Below are 22,575 nucleotides of genomic sequence, written 5' to 3'. Positions count from 1 at the left end.
TTACGTTAAAGGGTCTTCCTCAATTAGATAAAGGGCTTGGAGCACATTATGGTTGTTCCCATGAGAAATGATCATTTAGTCCCCCTTAGTGAAATAGCACCATGAAGTTATTCTTACTTATTCTCTAAATAGGTATGTCATGGAGGGAGACATCTTTAAACCTGCGAATGTTTGACATGGGGCTTAAAACTCCTTGCCACTTTTAACCACTAGTTGATCTCATCAGAACCTCTCCTACAGTGAGTTGTTCAACTTTAAAGGTTGTCTACCAGTGCATCTCATAAAGCACTCTGGCCTCCAAGCACTCTCTTTTCTTATTGATAATCAAAATGCTGTTTCTAGTTTATATATGGTTTAGAAGAAGAAGAAGCTCCAGCAAAACAGTCTTCGTAAAAATCATGGTTTGCTGTTAATCTAGTGGTTTTGTGCACCTAGAAATACTTGAAATATTAGGGTACCTTGATCAGTGAACACAATGCAAACACCATACATGTAACTTTTAGTTATGTTTCATACAAATCCTACTCATATCTTTTATGTACTTAAAGTATGGTTCCTGTTTTTATGCTAATCTTTCTAGTAAATGTACCCATCCGTGTAATGCCGATGCAGCCACAACTGATCTGTTAAATGGACTGTTATGTTTCATACACATTCTACTTATATCTTTTATGTATATAAAGTATGTTCCCTGTTTTTATCTAATCTTTCTAGTAAATGTACCCATCCGTATAATGCAGACCCATAAGCCCCAACTGATCTGTTAAAATGGACTGTGAGTGATATGCATGGATGGGTGCAGTCGCCAAAAGAGTCTATAAAACTAGCCCTTTATAAATTACTTTGTAATAGCTTATTTTTGGTAATTTGGTAACCTAGTTGCACCAAACTCATATTTGAGTAGCATCTGCATCCTGGAAACCAACACTTGCTTGGCAAATCTTAAGACAATTAACTCATGAAGTGCAATATGTAGGTAAGTGAGATCCATATCCCTATGAGGAAAGCTCGGGACCTTAAGACAACTTATGTTAAAGGGTCTTCCTCAATTAGATAAAGGGCTTGGAGCACATTATGGTTGTTCCCATGAGAAATGATCATTTAGTCCCCCTTAGTGAAATAGCACCATGAAGTTATTCTTACTTATTCTCTAAATAGGTATGTCATGGAGGGAGACATCTTTAAACCTGCGAATGTTTGACATGGGGCTTAAAACTCCTTGCCACTTTTAACCACTAGTTGATCTCATCAGAACCTCTCCTACAGTGAGTTGTTCAACTTTAAAGGTTGTCTACCAGTGCATCTCATAAAGCACTCTGGCCTCCAAGCACTCTCTTTTCTTATTGATAATCAAAATGCTGTTTCTAGTTTATATATGGTTTAGAAGAAGAAGAAGCTCCAGCAAAACAGTCTTCGTAAAAATCATGGTTTGCTGTTAATCTAGTGGTTTTGTGCACCTAGAAATACTTGAAATATTAGGGTACCTTGATCAGTGAACACAATGCAAACACCATACATGTAACTTTTAGTTATGTTTCATACAAATCCTACTCATATCTTTTATGTACTTAAAGTATGGTTCTTGTTTTTATGCTAATCTTTCTAGTAAATGTACCCATCCATGTAATGCCGATGCAGCCACAACTGATCTGTTAAATGGACTGTTATGTTTCATACACATTCTACTTATATCTTTTATGTATATAAAGTATGTTCCCTGTTTTTATCTAATCTTTCTAGTAAATGTACCCATCCGTATAATGCAGACCCATAAGCCCCAACTGATCTGTTAAAATGGACTGTGAGTGATCTGCATGGATGGGTGCAGTCACCAAAAGAGTCTATAAAACTAGCCCTTTATAAATTACTTTGTAATAGCTTATTTTTGGTAATTTGGTAACCTAGTTGCACCAAACTCATATTTGAGTAGCATCTGCATCCTGGAAACCAACACTTGCTTGGCAAATCTTAAGACAATTAACTCATGAAGTGCAATATGCAGGGGTAACCCCTTTCCTCTTGCCGCAATTTGGGATCCTCTACTGCAGTTAGGATTGGGTGCACAAGGAGAGAGAATATGGAAAGATTGTGTTGGTTAAGATATTGTTGCATCTGGAGAGAAATATGAATAGCTGCTGCGAGGAAAAATTATGAGAAACATGTTTGCTTGTGCACCTATTCCATGCAAAAGCTGACCAAATTCATCAGTGACCTTCCTTCTTATTCCGTTTGGACACTTAACTGCAAGAAGAGCTAGTGCCTTGTTTGTGTTGTGTCTTACGGTTTTAAATAAGATGGACCTGAAGCAGAGCAACCAATACATGGAAAATGAACAAACAGGGGAAGCTCTGGGAGAGTTTTGTTATCATTTATTAACTAATACTGCAGGCCAGTGTGATGCTTAGAACATCGGAAAATGTGAAGAGTGGTATAATGAAGCTTTGAATCTTTGAACCATGTTGGAAGCCATTCATGTATTTTACAAACAAACATACAGTGTTTGCTCATTGCTGTTTTCAGAAGTTGAAACTTTAATTAGCAACAGTAGGAATTGCTTGTATGTGCCCAGAGAGTGATGGAAGGGCCTTACGGGCTAAGTCCCCTACTGGTATTTACCTCCAAATTTCTGAAGATGAGAAGCTCAAGTTGCAAGGAGAAACTGACATTGAGGAGGTCTATTCTTCAAGAAGAGAGTATCAATGTGAATGAGGACCTGAGTCATCTTGGTGTTTCACTAATAATTGATTCTAAGGCTGCCCTAAGTTTGAGAACTTCCCACTATGAGTCAGATAAGATAGAAACAATCGATGCTTAATGGGTAAAAGTTCACTATATTACATTTTGGAGAAGATTACTGTTACAGGAAACATAGAGTGTCCATTCAGGATCTGAAATATAGGACCCATTCTATGTTCCATGGACTCGGGGACATGTGTCAGTGTCAGTGTCAGGCACGGGTACGGGGTGTTGGATTCCTCATGCCCTGATGAAGGGGATTCGATGACACAACCATGTTAAGAAGAGAACCAGACTCAGCAATGATTAACTAGTATTTCATTACATGATGAGTAGCAAGAAATAATCAATTATACCTTAACTGGTTGAATTCATAGATATTCTGGAAGTTTCTTGGACATTTTCGAAGTTCATATTCGTCTAATCAAAACAAAAAAGGAGATCAAGTTTGTAAACGATGTAATCATTGGTTAAAATAAACATTAAGAGTCCAAAACAATTTATGTGGGTTTGTTTGTCAATATGCCTCTGGCAAAAGTATGGCACCAAACTGAAGAATTCATGTACCATGGGAACCATTTGAGACCACAGTTTATCCTGAATCTTGGCTCAACAGTTCACATACCTTTGTCTAGGCTAAGTTATGAAACTTTGTATGTCTACACTTCTGAGAATGATTGGTGGAAATGAGGATTGTATGTGGAGAATGAAAAGAATCATTTTAAGTTGAGACTAATGAAGTATTCATGGTTTAGACAGCACACTTTGCCCCCCTCTAAAAGTTGTATGATAGCCAGGTCTGAGGTAAATGGAGGTATGGAAGTTATTGATGGTGTGCTGAAAACAATACTTGCCCTTATGTAGTAAGGGATCAATAAAGGTGCATGGAAGTAAGGGCAATTGTAATCAGATAAATCTTTTGGTGAACTGACTTCCTGTTTCATACACTTGATTGGACTGATATAATTATTATTTTTCCTTGAAAATATTCGTTTGATAAAACCTTTTGTTCCATTAACATAATTTTATTGCATTTCTATCTTGAAATATACTTCATGTAGCAATTTTCCACTGTATATGGTATCTTTTTTTTCCCTCGATTTTTCAATTTAGCATATCTTGTTGCATATTGGCTTTCGGGCAAGCATTTGATTTATTCTAAAATTATTCATGATTTCATCTCAAGTTCCCTAATATTGCCTTTAGGTGTGGGTAGCATTTCTGACGCAGACTTGCCATATGATGTTCTAGCATCATTGAGGCGCCAAACAAAGGCTTGGACAAAAAGCAGTAAAACTCCAGAAAGTCTCTCAATAAAGTTATCTGGGCATACAAATGCAGTCAATGCCATACATTGGTCACCAACACATGGTTAGATTCTTCTCCATGTTGTTCTCTTCTATATTAACTTCAGTAGTATCTTTATCTTCTTGGTATTAGAAATTCTTATTTTGGTATCGCGATTACTCGTGGGATGTGTCAAATTTTGGAGGTATAGAAAGTAGGTCTTACCACTGTGTGGTTTATTTTTTTCTCATTACAAAGGAGCATAATTTTCATCTCTGTGGTTGGATGCTCTGGACATGCATTTGGCTTTCTAGGGGTTTATATGTTATTTATGATTTACTCTAATCATAGATATGTACAATTCAAGGGGAACCCACAATGTATACACTGTATATTTTACTGGCTTGTTCTTCCTAACGCCCACTAAGTAGAATATTGAAAGGCATAATACCTGTAAATAGGAAGAACGTGGTCAGGATTGCTGCTTGCAGGCTGTTTGGAGGTTGAAACAGAAGATCTGGGTGTAACTTCTTAATTTTTCTTGTCTTCTCAACCAGTCATCTCTCTGTGGCATGAGAGAGCAGTTCTTTCTGTCAACCATCAGGTTTGAAGTTTTGATCCCACTAGCCCATAAAATCAGAAGAAAATGTAAATTAGTGCACACAGATTGTACCTTAAATCAGAAAAGATGTATTAAAAGAATCCTTATTTTAGAAGAGTAGGAACATCATGGACAAAACTCACTGGCGGCAAAGAACTAAACAAATCTAGATAATTCTGAACTGAAACAGAGGTTTAAGTAATTTTGGTGGTGTCAAATCCAAATGAACTTTTAGTTGCCATTCTGTAGTTGTTGGAATTGGGAGCATGGGATCATCACATGTAATACACTCTCTAGATCGGGATGTATTCTGTACAATCAGTGCATCACATACAATTGTTTAATTAATGAATAAGGAAGAACTAGAAATTTATTAAGGTAAAATATCCAATAATCCCTCAAAATACAGTAAAAAATGGGCATAGAAATGGGAAATAATTGTATTTTATTCAATTAATAGATAATATTTTTATATTTCTCTGAAGTGCAGTTTAAGAATAATCCTACAAAATATAGTTAACTTTATCAAAAAAAAGAAGAAAAAGAATAATCCTACAAAATTCAATAAAAAAAAATATAATGAGGTAGATCAAGATAACTGATAACACTACAATATAGCTGCTTTTTATTAACAAAATCTGCTTTATTTACAATTTCACAATTTACTACCTCCAAAAGCATATAAAGCTGCTTTATTTACAATTTTACACTTATACTACCTCCTAAGGAATGTGTGTGTGCGCGAGAGAGAGAGAGAGAGAGAGAGAGAGAGAGAGAGAGTTTCATCGCAACTAATATTCAACTGAATCATCTTCTTTGCCTATTGTTGCCCCTTTGAGCAGCTGTCAGCCATAGCTAGAAAGTGGGGATCTAGATCCCGTTGTGATCCATATCCCAGAGCACTGGAATGTGATCCTAGAGCAAGATTGGCACCTAGATTAGGATATCCCGTTAACTATCTGCATTCCTCATGCTGCTGGGCAACTAGCTATTTGATTCCCACTCCTGATATAAGTGAGAAATGCGCCAATGGGTAGCACTCGAGAAAGGCCTAGAGGTCATTCAGCTAGTTGCATAATCCTCAGGTGAGAAGCTTGTGAACAGAATCTGGCACACATTTTCAGGCCTTCGACCTTGCATCGAGTTGAAACTTCTTTCTTGATGTGACAATTTTAAAATCGGTTGCCAATTAATCATAGAGACATCACCTTCTCCATTTGAAAAAACTGGTATTTGAATCAACACATTTGTGCATGAAGACATGGCTGTCATATGTTAGCTACGGTTCGAAGGGTCGAGTTAACTCCCACAAAATTAGTAAATGATGGTGTTTCCTTTATAATTGAGGTCTTCTTGCCCAATATTGATTCTTCTTGAATGATCAAAGGGTTTGAAATTTGAATTGCTTCTCTGTGGTGGTATTACATGGAGTAGAAATGGAAGCAAGAATTAATAAAGATTTCCAATAGTTCTTTCCAGTTTGAGCCCCAGAAAGGGCGTTACTATCAGGAGGATATTTAGATTTTGAAGTTGTATGAGAATAGAAAAATGCCTTCAGTTTCATACAAAATGGTCATAAAATGAAAAACTGAAATCTCCATGTCATTTTGACTAGTAACATTCCTAGCTGATAGGTAGATGGTGCAGGTTCACACAAGACAGCCCCACTGACCAACACATATGAAGTGTCCACTCTCGTGGGACTGCACATATCCATGGTCAACTTGTTTGACAAGAGATGTTTGGGGAGGTGGCACGCTCTATTCATCGACAAATTGGAGGTTGCTAAGTAAGGGTTAAACTTAGGGATCATCAATGAATCTTTGGTTTATCCTTTGTACCTTCACAAGAATCATTCACTTTGAGATCTCTTGTCGCTTGGCCTAGGTGTGAACATCGAAAGAAGTGGTTATCTGGAATTCAATGGAATAAAATAAAAAGTCTCTCTTTCTTTTATTAATCAATTTGAATTCCATTTACAAGTGGCACAATACACTGCTGTAAATAAGAAATGAAACCCTAGAGAAACCTAGGATATTTGCTTTCACTATCAAATGGAATAGAAATATCCAAGAATTAAAAACAAGCTTCCACTAACAATTTTAATAGTAATAATATTCTTGGAAAATAACATAAAACATGCAAACATGACTGAAAATAAAACTAAACAGCCAGGAAGACTTACTTGAATTTACTTTGGGTCACCCCACACCCGATTTCTTGATTGATGGCATATCCTGATCCTATTGCCTTATTAAATTTTCTGAGCAAGGAAGCTTCCTTAGGCAATACCTCACAAACTAGGGTTCTGAGAGTATGAGACGATTAGGGTTTTCAAGACCCATTTCAATCCTATGAGGCATAATACCGCTGTGTGGTACCTTGCCTTAACCAAATCTAGGGATGGGTGTGCCCTCTTCTTTGCTTACTATGGGTGGTGTGTGCCACCCCTAGAGACTTATGTGGGGTGGCGTACCACCTAGAGAGAGAAGAGAGAAAATGAGAGAGGAGAGAGAGTGGGGCTTGGAGGAGAGAGAAAGTAGAGAGACTAGAAAATAAAGGGAGTAGAGAATGGGGAGGGAATGGGAACCCCTCCTTATATAGGCCTCAAAGGGCCTTAGGTAATGCCTGTCCAATTGTTACTTATCATGATCAATAGGGTTTTAAGAAATCTATGAGGTGAGAGAATTAACTCTAAGCCATCCATCTCATGAATCAACCATCATAATTTAGGAAGGAATATTAGGAACCTTATCCCCTGAATCTTTGACCCATATCCACTTCTACTCAACCTAGGATAAGACCCATTGAAACGTAATCTTCTAGAACTCCCATATCTCTCAAGATTGTAAAACTTAAAAAAGATAAAGATATGGCCAAAGAAATTATAGAAAACTAACTCCCACAAAATAAGGACATTCTTTTTCAAGAAGATTTGCTGAACTTAAAATGCACTTTTTAATTTCATTAAAAAAAAAAACTAAAATAATAGACGGGGGCGTGTCACCTCCATGAGTGAGTTGTGGGCCCATAGGCTCCACGCCCCTAGCCAATGATGTGGCACACAGGTGGGGCTAGATCCTAGGGCCCCACACAATTTCAAAAATATATTTTTCAAGGAATTCACAGTTGAAATTAATTTTTAAAATTCTAAAAAAATTCTAAAATTCACAAAAGCATTTCTTTCACTAAAAAGAAAATATCTAGAAGTGGACTATACTAATGAGCATAGTTGCAGGGATCTTGGTCAAGGGATAACGATCCCCTCTTGGAATCTCGATCTGGCAAACCCCGAGCCCGAGCCAGGGCGTTGCTTCCTCTCATTAGGGAATCTCAATCCCTACTTATTAGGATATAAGTTTTGAACTTAAAGGGATCACGATACTTAACTGGAAAGGATCTTGATCCACTTCTCCAAATTGTCTACTTAATTGATGATTTTTATTTTATATACTGTTTCATAGTCTACTGTAATAATGGAATTCTTCCATATATTTTCTTTTTTTCTCTTCAGTTAAATTTAAAATTTGTAATTTATAATAAAAGCTATGTTCTTGGATTTCTTAATGCCCCTTGTGTCATTTCATGCATTTATTGTATCTCCCTTCAAATATTCCCTAAAATCTTTTCCTTGATTTTTAATTATTAATATTTTTGTATATTATATATATATATATATATATATATATATATATATATATATATATATATATATATATATATATATGTTTTACACAGAATCTCTTTTTTGCCTCTTAAGAGCTTTCAATTGGTGATTTTTATTTTATTTTATATTATTTGAAAGTGTCTGAAATTAATGTGGCCTAAGAAGGGTGAGGACCTTAAAATTTCCCTTAATCCGTTCCAAGTCCAGGTAAAGGAGTTGGTTGTGTTCGGTAGGCAGCTAACTTAAAATTTAGCCAAAACTTTCCATGAATACTGAATTTCTGCTATCTGTTTATGCCTTTAATAGAGCAGAATGGTGGACTAGGATTTGTATAGCTGACCCCAAATAGTTGGGAAAAGGCTAGGATGATGATGATAATGGTGTATGAAAATAATGACATTTTTTATGAATTTATTTATTCTCTTAATTTTTATTTAAAAACTTTTGTCAATAGTAGAAAATCTTTTCTTAGATCCCTTTATGTCTTTCATTTCTTAAATAATCAATTTAATGTCATTTCATGCATTTATCGTATCTCACTTCAAATCTTCCCTAAAATCAATTTAATGTTATGCATTTATTGTAATGCCCTTTAAATGTGTTTTCATAGGGTACCCAAACCATGGTAAAGGCTATAGATTATATAACTTGTCATTGAGAGTCTAGATGCACGTTTTCTTTAAGATGAATTCTTGGAAGGAAGAGTGACCCATAAGAAAGCTGTCTCTATGAGATTAGGGATCAGCAAACCTCTGCACAACCTGAACCTCAGCTTGGGAAAAGCACTAGAATTAGAAGATCACCTGAATTCTACTCCTATTTAGGAGGCATCTATGAGAGAATCAATGAAATGGAAAATGATGAATCATTTACATATGAGGAAGCTATAAGATGTCCAGAACACAAGCAATGGCTAGAAGCCATGGAGGATGAGATAAAATGAATCAATGAGAACAGTATGGGAGCTGGTCTATCTTCCTCCAAATCGCAAGACGATCAGATTGAAATGGGTGTTTACGAAGAAATTAAATTCTGAGGGACAACTTGCAAATACAAGGTTAGACTATTAGCCAGAGGATACACCTAAAATGAAGGAAGAGAGTACCATGACACCTTCTCACCTGTTACAAAATTAGTATGCATTAGGATAATCCTCTCCATTACAGCCCACCTAGATCTTGAGCTAAATCAGATGGATGTCAAAATGACATTCCTCTATGGGGAATTGGGAAATGAGCTTAACTACAGACAACCTGATGAATTTGAAGTTGAAGGGAAGGAAAATATGGTGTATAAGCTGTTCAAGTCTCTCCATGGCTTGAAACAATCGTCGAGAAGGGTAGTTTATGAAGTTTCATGAAGTACTGACCAAACACAATTTTAAAGCCAATGAGGATGATTACTTTGTATATATTATGGTCAGTGGGAGCGATGTAGTGTTGTTAACACTATATGTGGATGACATTCTGATTGCTAGTAACTTGTTAGGACTGATCAAAGAGAAAATGTCATATTATCAGAAAATTTTGATATGAAGGATCAAGGAGAAGCCTCATACATATTAGGAATCAAAATCATTAGAAATAGATTAGCCAAACAGTTTCATTTGTCACAAGCAACCTATTGTAAGAACGTGCTTGAAAAATTTGAGATGATTAATTGCATATCAATAAGTACACAAGTGGACAAGAGAATAAAACTGAGCTTGAAAATGTGTCCCAAAGATGATGAAGAAAAGGCATACATGGAGAGAGTGAACTATAGGCATGTTGTAGGTTCTTTGATGTATCTTACTTAAGAAACTAGGCTAGATTTAGCTTTTGCCCAAAGTAGGATTGGTAGATTTCAGAGTAACCCAGGGATAGAGCATGGGAAGGCTGTCAAGAGTGTTGGTGTTATAAGACCAATGAGCTAGAAACTGTTGGCTATGTGGTCTTTCAAGGCCTTAAAACTAAGAGTCTTTCGCTCAGTGGGCGTAAGAGAGAGAGAGTGAATCTGGGTGCTTGGCGCACTGGGGCCTAAATTCTCATACCTTGAGTATATGAGGCATTGAGAGCTTGCGTTTTGAGAGAGCAATCTCTCGGGGAGGTGTGAGGGTCACCTTCGAGTCAGGACAATATTCATTAGGATGTCTAATAGTTGCGTTTGTTAGCCAGGTCTTGGAGAATCCAATCGAGTATAATAGAACTTGAATATTTATTGAGAATGGGCCCGGTATGGAATGGTCATGGCTTATAGAAAATGAGCCCGTATACTGACACGAGACCGTTCCATAGCATGTGCACTTACAGTCGCATGAGAAACCACTATTCTATAGTATTATCCAACTTAGAAGAGCCAATGCACATGTGCTTTGAGAGGACCTTTGTATTTAAGGAACAATATGTCTTACAGGGGTGCACCTATAATCCATCGAGAAACTGATGATGGGAAGCTTTGCCTCAATGATGTGGTCAATATACGTCCTTGCCATAGACTGTGGAGCATAGATCCGTTGGGTCAGCTTGAGACACGGCGGAACATCATTCGGTATTAGCCCAATGGAGTACTCTGATGCTCAGTGTCAAAGTCTAGAGATCTCATTTACCTTTAGTCCAATTAATTTTATATTGATGAGAAAATATGTGATAAATTTGAGAAATCATTTAGAAAATTTTTGGGTATCTTTTGGAATTTTTAAATCACCAACAATGTGTTTTTAAAATTTGTTTGGAGCTAATTCCTTGTGAGGACATCCATGTGGATGCCATGTGGCACCCCAAGGACCATAAGATAGCCATGTGGCACCCATGGGCCCTACATGTTTCCCCCTTTGTTTGGGCGCTAATCCCAATGCGTGGATGGTCTATTTGGTGTTAGTTATTTGTTGTTTTATGTAAAACCTTATGTCAAGTGTTATTTCATATGTTATAACCACTGTTTCAAAAAGCGGACCGCCCAGCGCCCAGGCGACCGCCTAGGTGGATATCCCTGGGTGCCCACTTGAACCCACCTAGGGCCTGTACCCCACCCAAGGGTAGAAATTCGGCTCCAAGATGGTATTTTTGGGTCTTTTTTTAATACTAAATGGGCAAAATTGTGGGTTTTAGGTAAAACCCATTAGAGGCTATTTTAGAGAGAGAAGAGCCAAAAAAAAAATATTTTTCTACTAGGCCGCTCAGGTTTTGGGGGCCGGCCTGGACCTCCCGACCGCCTAGGTGCCGCCTAGTGCTTTTTGAAACACTGGTTGTAACTTAAGTCTGTATTTTGTCACAAAGCATATTACTCTCACATGTGCCTTGGTTGGCATGTGTGAAGCCAAGCCATTTTCAAATTGAATTGAATTAATTTGAATTTTAAAATTCATTTCCGCATAAGATTCTTTTACATGTGTGGAGAACCCATGTGGTGTAGTCACATTGGCAAGAGCATGTGAGGAGCTTGATTTGTTTAATTTTCATTGGTTCATTGTAAGAAGATATTTTCCCACATGTGTGGGTTATGCTCTTTACCATTATGCCCTTGCCCTTGTCCTTGCCATTGTCCTTGTCGTTGTCCCTATCCCTTAACTACACTAATGGATTTATTTAAAAACATAGGCTTTTATGTAAACTCTATTTTGGACTTAATTTGAATTAAAGTATGGGACAAATGACTTAAAGGTTGACCTAGGGTTTAATGGAGTGAAAAATGTGTTGAATTTCATCCCTTCATCTAAGTGGTTGGATGGGGATGATTGGCTAGGATTGTGGCCTCTCATGTGCCATAAATGAATTGCATCAAGATCATTTCCTACTTTACCACTTCATATAAATATGCCTAAAGTTCAATTGAAACCCTAACTTGAGAAACAATTTTTATGAACTAAAGAGAGAAAGAGAGAAAGAGAGATCCCCCTTGGTTTCTGCCCGCCAGCCCTTTTGGTCCTTGTGCGTGTTCATTCTTGATCATCATATGATCTCAAATGGTGTTCCCCCTTCTTCAAAGTCACGTTGAACGCACCAACTTCAAGATACTAATTAAATTCATTTTTCTTCTTCACATTTTCACTCATTCATGTCCAAAAGCTTGCTGTAAGCTTATATTTACAGAGGATTTTACCTCTTCGCGTTATTAGTTTTGAGCAGTGTTTAAAAAAACGCCGAGTCGAACCGGACTCGCCCGGTTCGACTCGAAAATCGCCATGGACGGATCGAATCGGCAAAAAAAACGGGAATCGTCCGGTTCTAGAGAGAACCGAACGACTCTGTACAGTGATTCGCCGATTCACTGTACGGAATCGGCGAGTCCGTACATTGAATCGGCGAGTCCCGTACGGAATTTTTATTTTTATTTTTATTTTATTTTATTTTATTTTATTTTATTTTATTTTTTTGTAATCCATGATAGATTTTTTTGTAATACTTGATCGATTTTTTTGTAATCCATGATCGAATTGTTTTTTTTTTTTTGTAATCCATGATCGAATTTTTTGTTTTTTTTTTTTTTTTGTAACCCATGATAGAATTTTTTGTAATCCATGATCGAATTTTTTGTAATCCATGATCGAATTTTTTGTAATCCATGATCGAAATGTTTGTTTTTTTTTCTTGCAATCCATGATCGAATTTTTGTTGTTTTTTTTTTTTTTGTAACCCATGATAGAATTTTTTGTAATCCATGATCGAATGTTTTGTAATACATGATCGAAATGTTTGTTTTTTTTTTGTAATCCATGATCGAAATGTTTGTTTTTTTTTTTGTAATCCATGATCGAATTTTTTGTTTTTTGCTTTTTTTGTAACCCATGATAGAGTTTTTTGTAATCCATGATTGAATTTTTTGTAATCCATGATCGAATTGTTTTTTTCTTTTTTTGTAATCCACGATTGAATTTTTTGTTTTTTTTTGTTTGTTTTTTTTTGTAATCCATGATCGAATTTTATGTAATCCATGATCGAATTTTTTTTTGTAATCCATGATAGAATTTTTTGAAAATTTGTGATTTTTTTTTTTTTAATTCATGATCGATTTTTTTGAAAATTTGTTATTTATTTATTTTAATCCATAGTACTCAAAGAGAAAATGAGAGAGATGATGATTCTGAGGCCACCCTATCCCAGCCATATTATTCACATATCGAGTCCCAATAGCAACAGTGTAGGGATGAGCACGACAGTGCATGTGAGCATGAAGGATGGACAATCTTCGGGGATTTTAGATTAGGAACACAACAAAACACTAACACTAAGGGATTTGGGAATAGTCAGACGCCTGCTAATATCGATGATTCGTTTTTAGATCGAATCAATGAATTGTTAAACGAATTCAATCAATGGCACCAGCGTGACCAAGAAGAACAATAACGTCGTCTATCATTTTATTTTTAGATCATATGTTACTAATTTTATGCTTTATTGTAGTCCATGTATGTTGATATACTTATTCCATGATAATTATATGTTCATCCTTTTGTGTGATGTAAATTAAATGCTGAATGGCGGTTCATGCAGGGAAAGAACATATCAATATTCGCATATTCATTCAAAAACATGAAAATTCTTAATGGAGTACCCTCATTTCTTATTGAATTCCTAAAAAAGAATATTTATAATGAATTTTAATAATTTTTTCGGATTTTTTTTAAGCTTTATTCTGACCGATTCACCTGATTCCCGATCCGGATCGCCGATTCGCCGATCTGGATCGGTTTTTTGAAAGCCCGATCCGGGTCACCGATCCGTTTTTTAAACCATTGGTTTTGAGTGCTCTTTATGGTTGATTTGGATAGTGTGGTCTTTCATCTTGATCTTATGTTGAGTACCTTGATTCTCTTTGATTCATGTCTAGTTTTCCATAGCCTATTTCAATTCGATTTTTCCTGAGCATATCCTTGTTTATCATCAATATCAGTGAATTAATTTTCATTCTAGAAGATTAATTGTCGGGTTCGAGTGCCCCCTTTTTGCATTGAGAGAAGTTTTGTGGACCGGTGGACCATATAGTGTAGTGTGCTCATGGTTTGCTTGTTTTGAGATGGATCTCTCTACTTCCTTTTGAAATCTGATCACTACCATATTACTCTCTCTAATTGGACCTTGTTAAGTGGTTTTAAAGTATTCTTAAGCTTCCCATGTGGATTGACATGATTGATCTCTTTGTGCTATTGACACTATTCATGCACTCATCTATGGGATAACATTAAGTCCCTAAAAGGTCCGATTATGACCCGGGCATAAAGAGTTCGACCTATGGCTTCCCAAATCATTGTTTGCCTATTTATTTGATGTAATTACAGTCATATAATGTTTTTGTCTAATGGAGAAATCAAGCATGCCATGAGTGCAAACGGTACTTTGATATCAGGTTCATGCAGTCTACACTTTATGCTATGATGAATTGTTGACCTTATATCATGCAAGTTGACTTTATGGTTGGCTCATCATATTCTATACTATGCATAGAAAGTGCTGTGGTTTTTATTGAGGATGAATATTGAAGATGGAGTCATCATGTGATTTGGAAAAAAGAGGAACTTTGAGTATGTAATTTGTATTGAGCTGTAATTGAGAATACTTGTGTTTTTGATGCATTTTGTAATTTTGTTGTTGGGACTTGAAAAAGGACCTAATAGAGTTGTAAATTCTATTCTTTTTAAGGTTTGTATAAGCCAAGCTTGTGGTCTGGAGTTTGTATATGATGGCTTTGTATTGAAGGGTTTTTGTATTTAAAACCTTATGGTTTTAAATAATCAAGATTTTTTAAATTGAGTTTCTAGCCCCTTGGTCTTATACGATCATTAAATGGTATCAGACCAGGGCTCTAATATGGTTCCTTGGTCTTTCAGTATTGTCTAAAATATGATTTTGAAAATGCACACTTGATCATGGATGCCAAAGTGTATGTGCTTTAATTCTTGAGAATTGATAGTGTCAAAGGCATGAGAATTGTGACTGAAAATATTCGGAACTGTTCACTGTTTGTGATACAGTAGTAGGACCTTCTATACTTCATATAATGTGATGATATTCTGTGATATTTTATGTTTATGAGTATACTTTCATGAGGTGAAAACCTCATGGTGAAATCATGAATAGTTTGAAAGATATTGATTGATCTTGTTAGTGTGCCAATTCTGCGTGACAGAATTCCAGGAACTTTACACTTCTGTGCGTGATCCATTTGGTCATCCAATCACATTACATTTAATGGGGGGTTTGTTGTTCTTATAGGGAGATGAATCTAGTTTTTAAAAAACCAAGCCTCAAGAGTAAATTCCCCATATTTTGAAAGTTATGACTATTTTACTAGAGGTGTGTCAAACTGCAATTTCTGCTACGTAGCACAGATATTGATCTTCTGAGACCCAAGCTTTTTTACCCCTTTTGGTCCATGATTTTGTATTACCACCTGAATGCAATATATTCCTTTTTGAGTATATTGTAACTGGGAAGAAGCCCCATGAGTAAATTTTGAGTAGATTTAAAGTTATGTCCGTAAGAGTGGATCATGCTCATCGTGAAAAACTAGAAATACTGCATGAGCAATATCCTATGTGTAAGAAGGGTATGAGTATCTCACATTCATGTTATCCAACAATGGAACATCTATTATTAGAAGTTCTTATGACTTCATAGGGTGTATTAGATCAGTGGGAGGGTTGTGTAAACCCCATTGAATAGTGAGTATAAAATTTAATACCCAACACCGGAGTCTTGGCCTAGATCCGGGCCACTCCCGGATAGGGTATAAAGATATTGTCAACAAGGCCAAAGACACATGAGGATGGATGAGACCATGACCACATTAATGGAAGGGAGAAAGAATGAGTGAGATCAAATTACAAATCGAAGGAAAAATGATTGGCACACTATGACTTGGTCACTATGAGACCATGAGGTATGACTTCTTTTTACCTTTATGCATAATTTTAGTATATTGAGAATTCATTTGTTTAAGAACAACCATCTTGACTTCATGATATCTTGTGATTAATTATTAATAGAATATCTTGGCATGTTATATGAGTATTATGATTGGAGAGCATAGACTAGCCACATAAGCTATAAACTTAGAATATGCCAATATTTTCATATTGAGATATTTGAGTGCTTGTGTCCACTCTCGTATGAGCTAAAGACACAAGGCCTATGCATAAGTATTTTGATTCTAGATCTATGATCTTTAATTCAAATGCCTATCCTTTGGATTTGGCTAATTCAAGAAATATATCATATGTAAGAATTATACACGTGATTATATGAGTATATGGAATGGATATTATGTATTTGTGTGCTGTTGTATGACATGAGAACTCGTGAGATCTATCTTGAATATGTCACTAGCATTGAGTAGTTCTTATGTTGCCTCAAACTACATGCTTTATTATTTTGAGCTTTCCTAGATGCCAAGATAATGTCATGTGTTGTATTCTCATTTTGTGAATACTTTGTGATGCTTGGATCCCGGCATGATTCTTATCTGAATGAGTGAGTATAGTATAACGTTATGAAAGACATATATGAATTATTGCATGGCACGTAAGGCTCAATTGTCATAATAAATGGGTTTTCATGTATGAGATAAAATTTTCCTTAAAGTTGCTTATTTTTCACTATTTTGGAAATTGAGAACATCCAAACCAAAATGATTTTTGAGTACGCATCGCGATAGATGAGAAACATATGTTGGAAGGAAATTTGTTCTAAACAAGGATCTCCAGATTTCAAATGTTTTAGTACAAGCGGGTGTTAGAAACCATATGGGGGAATCCACCCTATTTGGTGTATTACTGCGGTTTGTTTTTCCTATAAAGAGTTATGACTATGCTAAACTCTGTGTTCTTTCCATTTTGGAAGATCACCCTTAAAGAGACACTTAGCATTATGGTATTACCACATAAATGTGTCATAATATTTGGAGTATGTCAAAGCCACCAATCTTTGAATAAAGTATTTTTTGAAACCTTTATATTTTTCTGTAAAAGTAAACTGCTTTTCCAAGACATAAATTCAAGTTATTTTAAAAAGATAATCTTGTTAGTTTTAGTGGAGCATCTTTAGTAGGTCAAGTAGTAAAACCATCTTCAATGAGAACCTTGGTATTGATTTTGAAAATTCATATCTCAAATCAATTTCATTTATGAGAAACTTGGAAAAGGCATTGTATAAGAATGGTTTGTAGAAAAACCAAATTAAGTGTTTGGCCTCTAATTTAAAATTGATCTTTTAGTAAACCTTTGAGCCATTTTCTTCTGTTGCATTAGAAGTATTATTGTTTTTATTTTGTGCCACATTGAGAAGTCTTTGAGTCACTTAGAGAAGTGCCACTTGTGAAAGTTGCTAGGCAACTCTATGTTAAACTTTTGATTTTTTTTAAATAATTGATTGCGTGACTTTAACGCAAAGAATCCTGACTTGTCTATACATATATTTCATGCCCTGGTGATCATATGCATTCACTTCCACATGGATAATCTACTAGATAGTTTCTACCGGTCTCTTAAAGGCTAGTAGGCCTTTTTAGTATAGCATGCATAAGCCACTTGATAATGTTTTTATTATTTTGTGGGCTAGTCACACTAATAGTGACTATATATGGATGAACCATATGCATATGACTTAATGCAATTAGTTGTTTATCATGAGATGACTTATGAGATTAAAATATAAGAGAAATCCTGTAAACATTGTTAAGTCCCACATTGCATAAGGATTTGTCCTTAATGTTCCAAACCTTAGGTGTGCTTGGTTACTCTGATACCTATATGTGAACCTCTTTGATATTGAGATTTGGATTGTTAAAAGTTGGTCCATGATGGAATCTGCTTACCATCAAAACTGAGTATAATATACATGAGAAAATGAAGATTGTGCTTGAAATGAATAAAAATTCAAGCACTACTCCCACACCTTAATCTTAAATGGACAAACATATCGGTCTATAACTATAGGAGGTTTGAGAACAATTCATGAGAATAGAATGTGATGAGATCTTAGTGAACCGTTATACGAGTACAAACTTGTATTACTTGATACTTGATATGAACATAGTGTCGTGAACAGTTAAACACATGGATGGATATTGATAGAGCAAATAAGAAGATAGATGTGAATCTATATGTGATCATTGTAAAAATAAATAGGATAACTAAAGACACGTGGGAAATGCACAAGCTTGATGATGGGAAGACTAAAGCATATAACATGAATCCGATGATCTATTTTGTCCCTACAAGGGCTATACTCTTTTCCATGCCTTAAGTTCTCATATTTCTTTTCTTTTCGGGATTCCCCGAGTATATGAGGCATTGGATGGGTATGATGTGGAATATTAAGTCATGAACGACAAGACACTTGATTAAGTGTGTGTATCAAGTAGATCAAATATGATATTTAAATTATGACTTGTAGTTTATGTGACTTGCATTGGACATAGAAAGATTGCATGATAATTTTCTCTTGGGAGTGTGTATGTTTGAATACATTTGCTTTTATTGGTACATGGCTATTGATCATGCTATTGGACCATGTCGATTGATTATGCTTATGGAGCATACATATAGTTTATGATTGTCTACCAAGCATGTGCGTGATATGGGATTAAAGAGGTTAACATAGTTGTTATTACTTACCCCCTTGCATGATATGAGTATTGCTTCTATGGATGTGTATGGATGTTTTATATTGTTTAATTGTATATGAGAATGAGAGCGAGAATCGTTTATAAGGCCTCACAAGGCCAAGTGGACGAGTTTTGGCTATGTGGCCTTTCAAGGTCTTAAAATCAAGAGTCTTTCGCTTAGTGGGAGTAAGAGAGAGTGAATCTGGGTGCTTGGTGCACTGGGTTCAGATTCTCATACCTCGAGTATATGAGGCATTGAGAGTTTGTGTTTTGAGAGAGAAATCTCTCGAGGAGGTGTAAGAGTCACCTTAGTGTCAGGACTATATTGATTATAATGCCTCATAGTTGTGTTAGTTAGCCAAGGCGTGGGAAATCCAATCAAGTACAATAGAACCCGAGTATTTATTGAGAACAGGCTCTGTATGGAATGGTCATGGCTTATGGGACATGAGCCCGTATCCTGACACGAGACCGTTCTATGGCATGTGCACTTATAGTCGTACGGAAAGGCACTCTTCTATAGGATTATACGACTTTATAAGAACCACTGCACATATGCTTTGAGAGAACCTTTGTATTTGAGTAACAATATGTCCCATAGGGGTGCACCTGTAGTTCATTGAGAAACTGTTGATGGAAGCTCTGCTTCAATGACTTTGATGTGGTCAATTATGCAGTCCTACCATAGACTGTGGAGCATTGGTCCGTTGGATTAGCTTGAGACAGTCGAACATCATTCAATACTACCTCAATGGAGTACTCTGATAACTAGTGTCAAAGGCTAGATATCTCATTTACTTTTGGTTCATTTAATTTTATATTGATGAGAAAATATGTGATAATGTTGATAAATCATTTAGATAATTTTTGGGGATTTTTTGGAATTTTTTAAATCACCAAAAATGTGTTTCTAAAATTTGTTTGGAGCTAATTCCTTGTGAGGATGTTCTTGTGGATGCCACGTGGCAACCATGGGCCCCACACATTGGCCCCCTTTGTTTGTGCGCTAATCCCAATGTGTGGAGGGTCTATTTGGTATTTAGTTATTTGTTGTTTTATTTAACACCTTATGTTAAATGTTATTTCATATGTTATAACTTGAGTGTGTATTTTGTGACATGGCTTATTACTTTCACATGTGCCTTGCTTGGCATGTGTGAAGCCAAGCCATTTTCAAATTGAATTGAATTAATTTGAGTTTTAAAATTCATTTCTACATATGATTCTTCCACATGTGTGGAGAAGCTATGTGGTGTGGTCTCATTGGTAAGAGCATGTGAAGTGCTTGATTTGTTTGATTTTCATTGGTTCATTGTAAGAAGATATTTTCCCACGTGGGTTATGTTCTTTACCATTATTCTCTTGACCTTGTCCCTTAACCACACTAATGAATTTACTTAAAAACATGGGCTTTTATGTAAACTCTATTTTGGACTTATTTGGAATTAAAGTATGGGACAAAGGGCTTAAAGGTAATATGGCTTGAGTGAATTTGCTGTTCAGTGTTCGAAATACCGGACATGGGGCATAGCTTGAGTGAATTTGCTGTCCAGTGTTCGAAATACCGGACATCTATTTGGCTTTAAAAAACATGCGAGCCCCATTTCTTGCTTTCACTCTCTATTTTCTCTTTTCTCTCTCTAACACCGCCAGATTCTTATTGAGAGCCGCTTCTAAAGCTTCTTGATTCGATCAAGGTAAGATGATTCAATGGCGGGAATGGAGCTTTCTCTTCTATCCAGTGAACCTAGAGTTTCTTTAGTTGTGGTTTCTAGGGTTTGAAGCTTCGAGAATATTTCCATTTTAGAACAAAGGGAAACGGTGCCAAAAAATGGGGGATTTGAGCGTAAAATGTGGAGGGGAAAGGAGAAATCATAGGGAGCTTACCAGCATCAAAGAGAGGAACAAATTGTTCAACGTTTTTGGACATGGATGCAATAGCCACCTCCAATGTGAACACGAGCAAATGAATATATCTGAAGAGTTTGAGAAACCAGTATCTGCCATTAAAATGATATGCTGTTAAATGATATGTTTTTCAACAGAGGGATACAAATTAAGTCAAAAGTGATTGGTATTTTTAGGTTTTATCAAAGTTTTTGGAAGACTCAAATGAAAGTTTCATTCTTTGAATAAATAATTTTTTTTCTCAAGAAAAGCAGAAGAGAATTATTGTGTAGCTTTTACAGTGAAAATAAAACTTGAGAGAGATTAAGAGCATGAAATGGGGCTCGTAGGAAATGGGGCTTCAAACCCTAGAAATGAGGCTTCATAGTTGTTAGAAATGCCTTGGAGCCCGAATTGTTCTAGGAATCGGAATCGCGGCCACCTAGAATATTTCTGTTTTAGGAATCAACGTCCCTACAATGGGAATCATAGGGAATGAGATTCCTAATTTCCTGGAATCGTGTCTCGACCAAAATATATTCAAGATTCATCCACATTTGGAATTGAAATTCTGGCCTCCTTGGAATCGGGATTCCCATCCTCTTGGAATTGACACTCGAGGAGTCAAGATTCATTAATATGTGGAATCTAGATTCCGACATCTATGGAATCGAATTTTTGATTCCACATATCAATGAATTACAATAGTATGGAATGCGTTTGACCCTTATTAGGAATCAAAATTTCAATTTTATGGAGTAGGAAGCCCCATACACATATTGAGCCTTATCAACCTTAAATCCTATATCAAATGTCTCTTATTACAAGGGTTCCAAAATTTTAATGTGATTGTGTTGACTATTGAACTTAGGGTCAAATGATCTACTAGGAAAATTATATACAAAAGATATGTATTTTTAAATTGCGATTTTGACTTCATTATTATTAAGACAAAGTAGGATATGTCTACACCATGGTTTTATTTGTGTATGTTGTATTTACCAGTTATATTTTAAGTAAAGGTCGTCTAGGGTAGCACAACTAACCATGCTACCATTTTAAGCATTCGAAGGAAGATTTCTACTCCAATTTGTTTTAGAAAGTGCACATAGAAATTGGACATTATATACTTTGAATTGATTTTTTTTGTTACATCTATTTTATTATATTTTTTTAGTTAATATTTTCCTCGCATCCACATTATTCCATAATAGTAGAGGAGAAATTAAGTCTGAACTCTAAACATCAAGCACACATATGAATACATATTGCAAAGAAATAAAAAGAAACACGTGGATCAAGAGAGATTTTGACATCGAATGGTAGTTTGAATTTATATATTGTGTAATAAAAAAACTAAAAAAATACAACACTTCATATATAGCTACTGTCCTTTCGAGGGGGGGGGCTTGTGAGAGAGAGAGAGAGAGAGAGAGAGAGAGATAGAGAGAGAGAGAGAGAGAGAGAGAGAGGAGGAGGGTAGGGGGACTACAATTTGTTCCTTCTTCCACCCTTTTGGGTTGTTGTCAGGAGCTTCCACCATTTCATGGAGGTCGAAGTAAGATTCTATATTGACTGAGTTGCACTTCTCTACTCCTAGAACCGATGTACTATATGTTGTAGATTCTAGATTCAAAACGCTAACGAAACGAGTTTCATTACATGTGGAATCATGTATCACTCGACGTGAACTCAAGATTCAACCTTTGTTGGAGTCAAGATTCCATATATTTTGGGAACGACTTTTCAAAAGTAATGGGTTCAAGATTCTAAAGATGTATTGAAATGAGATTACTAAATTAAAGAATCGAGATTC

At 35.9% G+C, this 22,575-nt stretch overlaps 1 protein-coding gene across 2 annotated transcripts in view; it reads left to right on the top strand.

Moving 5' to 3' along the window:
* LOC18441014 (Transducin/WD40 repeat-like superfamily protein) overlaps positions 1–22,575 on the top strand; it is a 43,279-nt gene that overhangs the window by 1,839 nt on the left and 18,865 nt on the right. Inside the window, exon 2 of one of the 2 annotated variants that reach the window (XM_006851144.4) lies at positions 3,943–4,107. In XM_006851144.4, the coding sequence (XP_006851207.1) occupies positions 3,943–4,107 (165 nt within the window). Of the gene's footprint in view, positions 1–3,942; positions 4,108–15,395; positions 16,149–22,575 lie in introns of those variants that run through there. The other variant, XM_088860119.1, reaches the window with a different exon arrangement.

This window comes from Amborella trichopoda, chromosome 2, assembly GCF_054954075.1.
Source record: "Amborella trichopoda isolate Santa Cruz 75 chromosome 2, AtrichopodaSantaCruz75HAP2 v2.0, whole genome shotgun sequence".
Lineage (NCBI taxonomy): Eukaryota > Viridiplantae > Streptophyta > Magnoliopsida > Amborellales > Amborellaceae > Amborella > Amborella trichopoda.
This window is presented reverse-complemented; position numbering and strand designations above follow the sequence as displayed.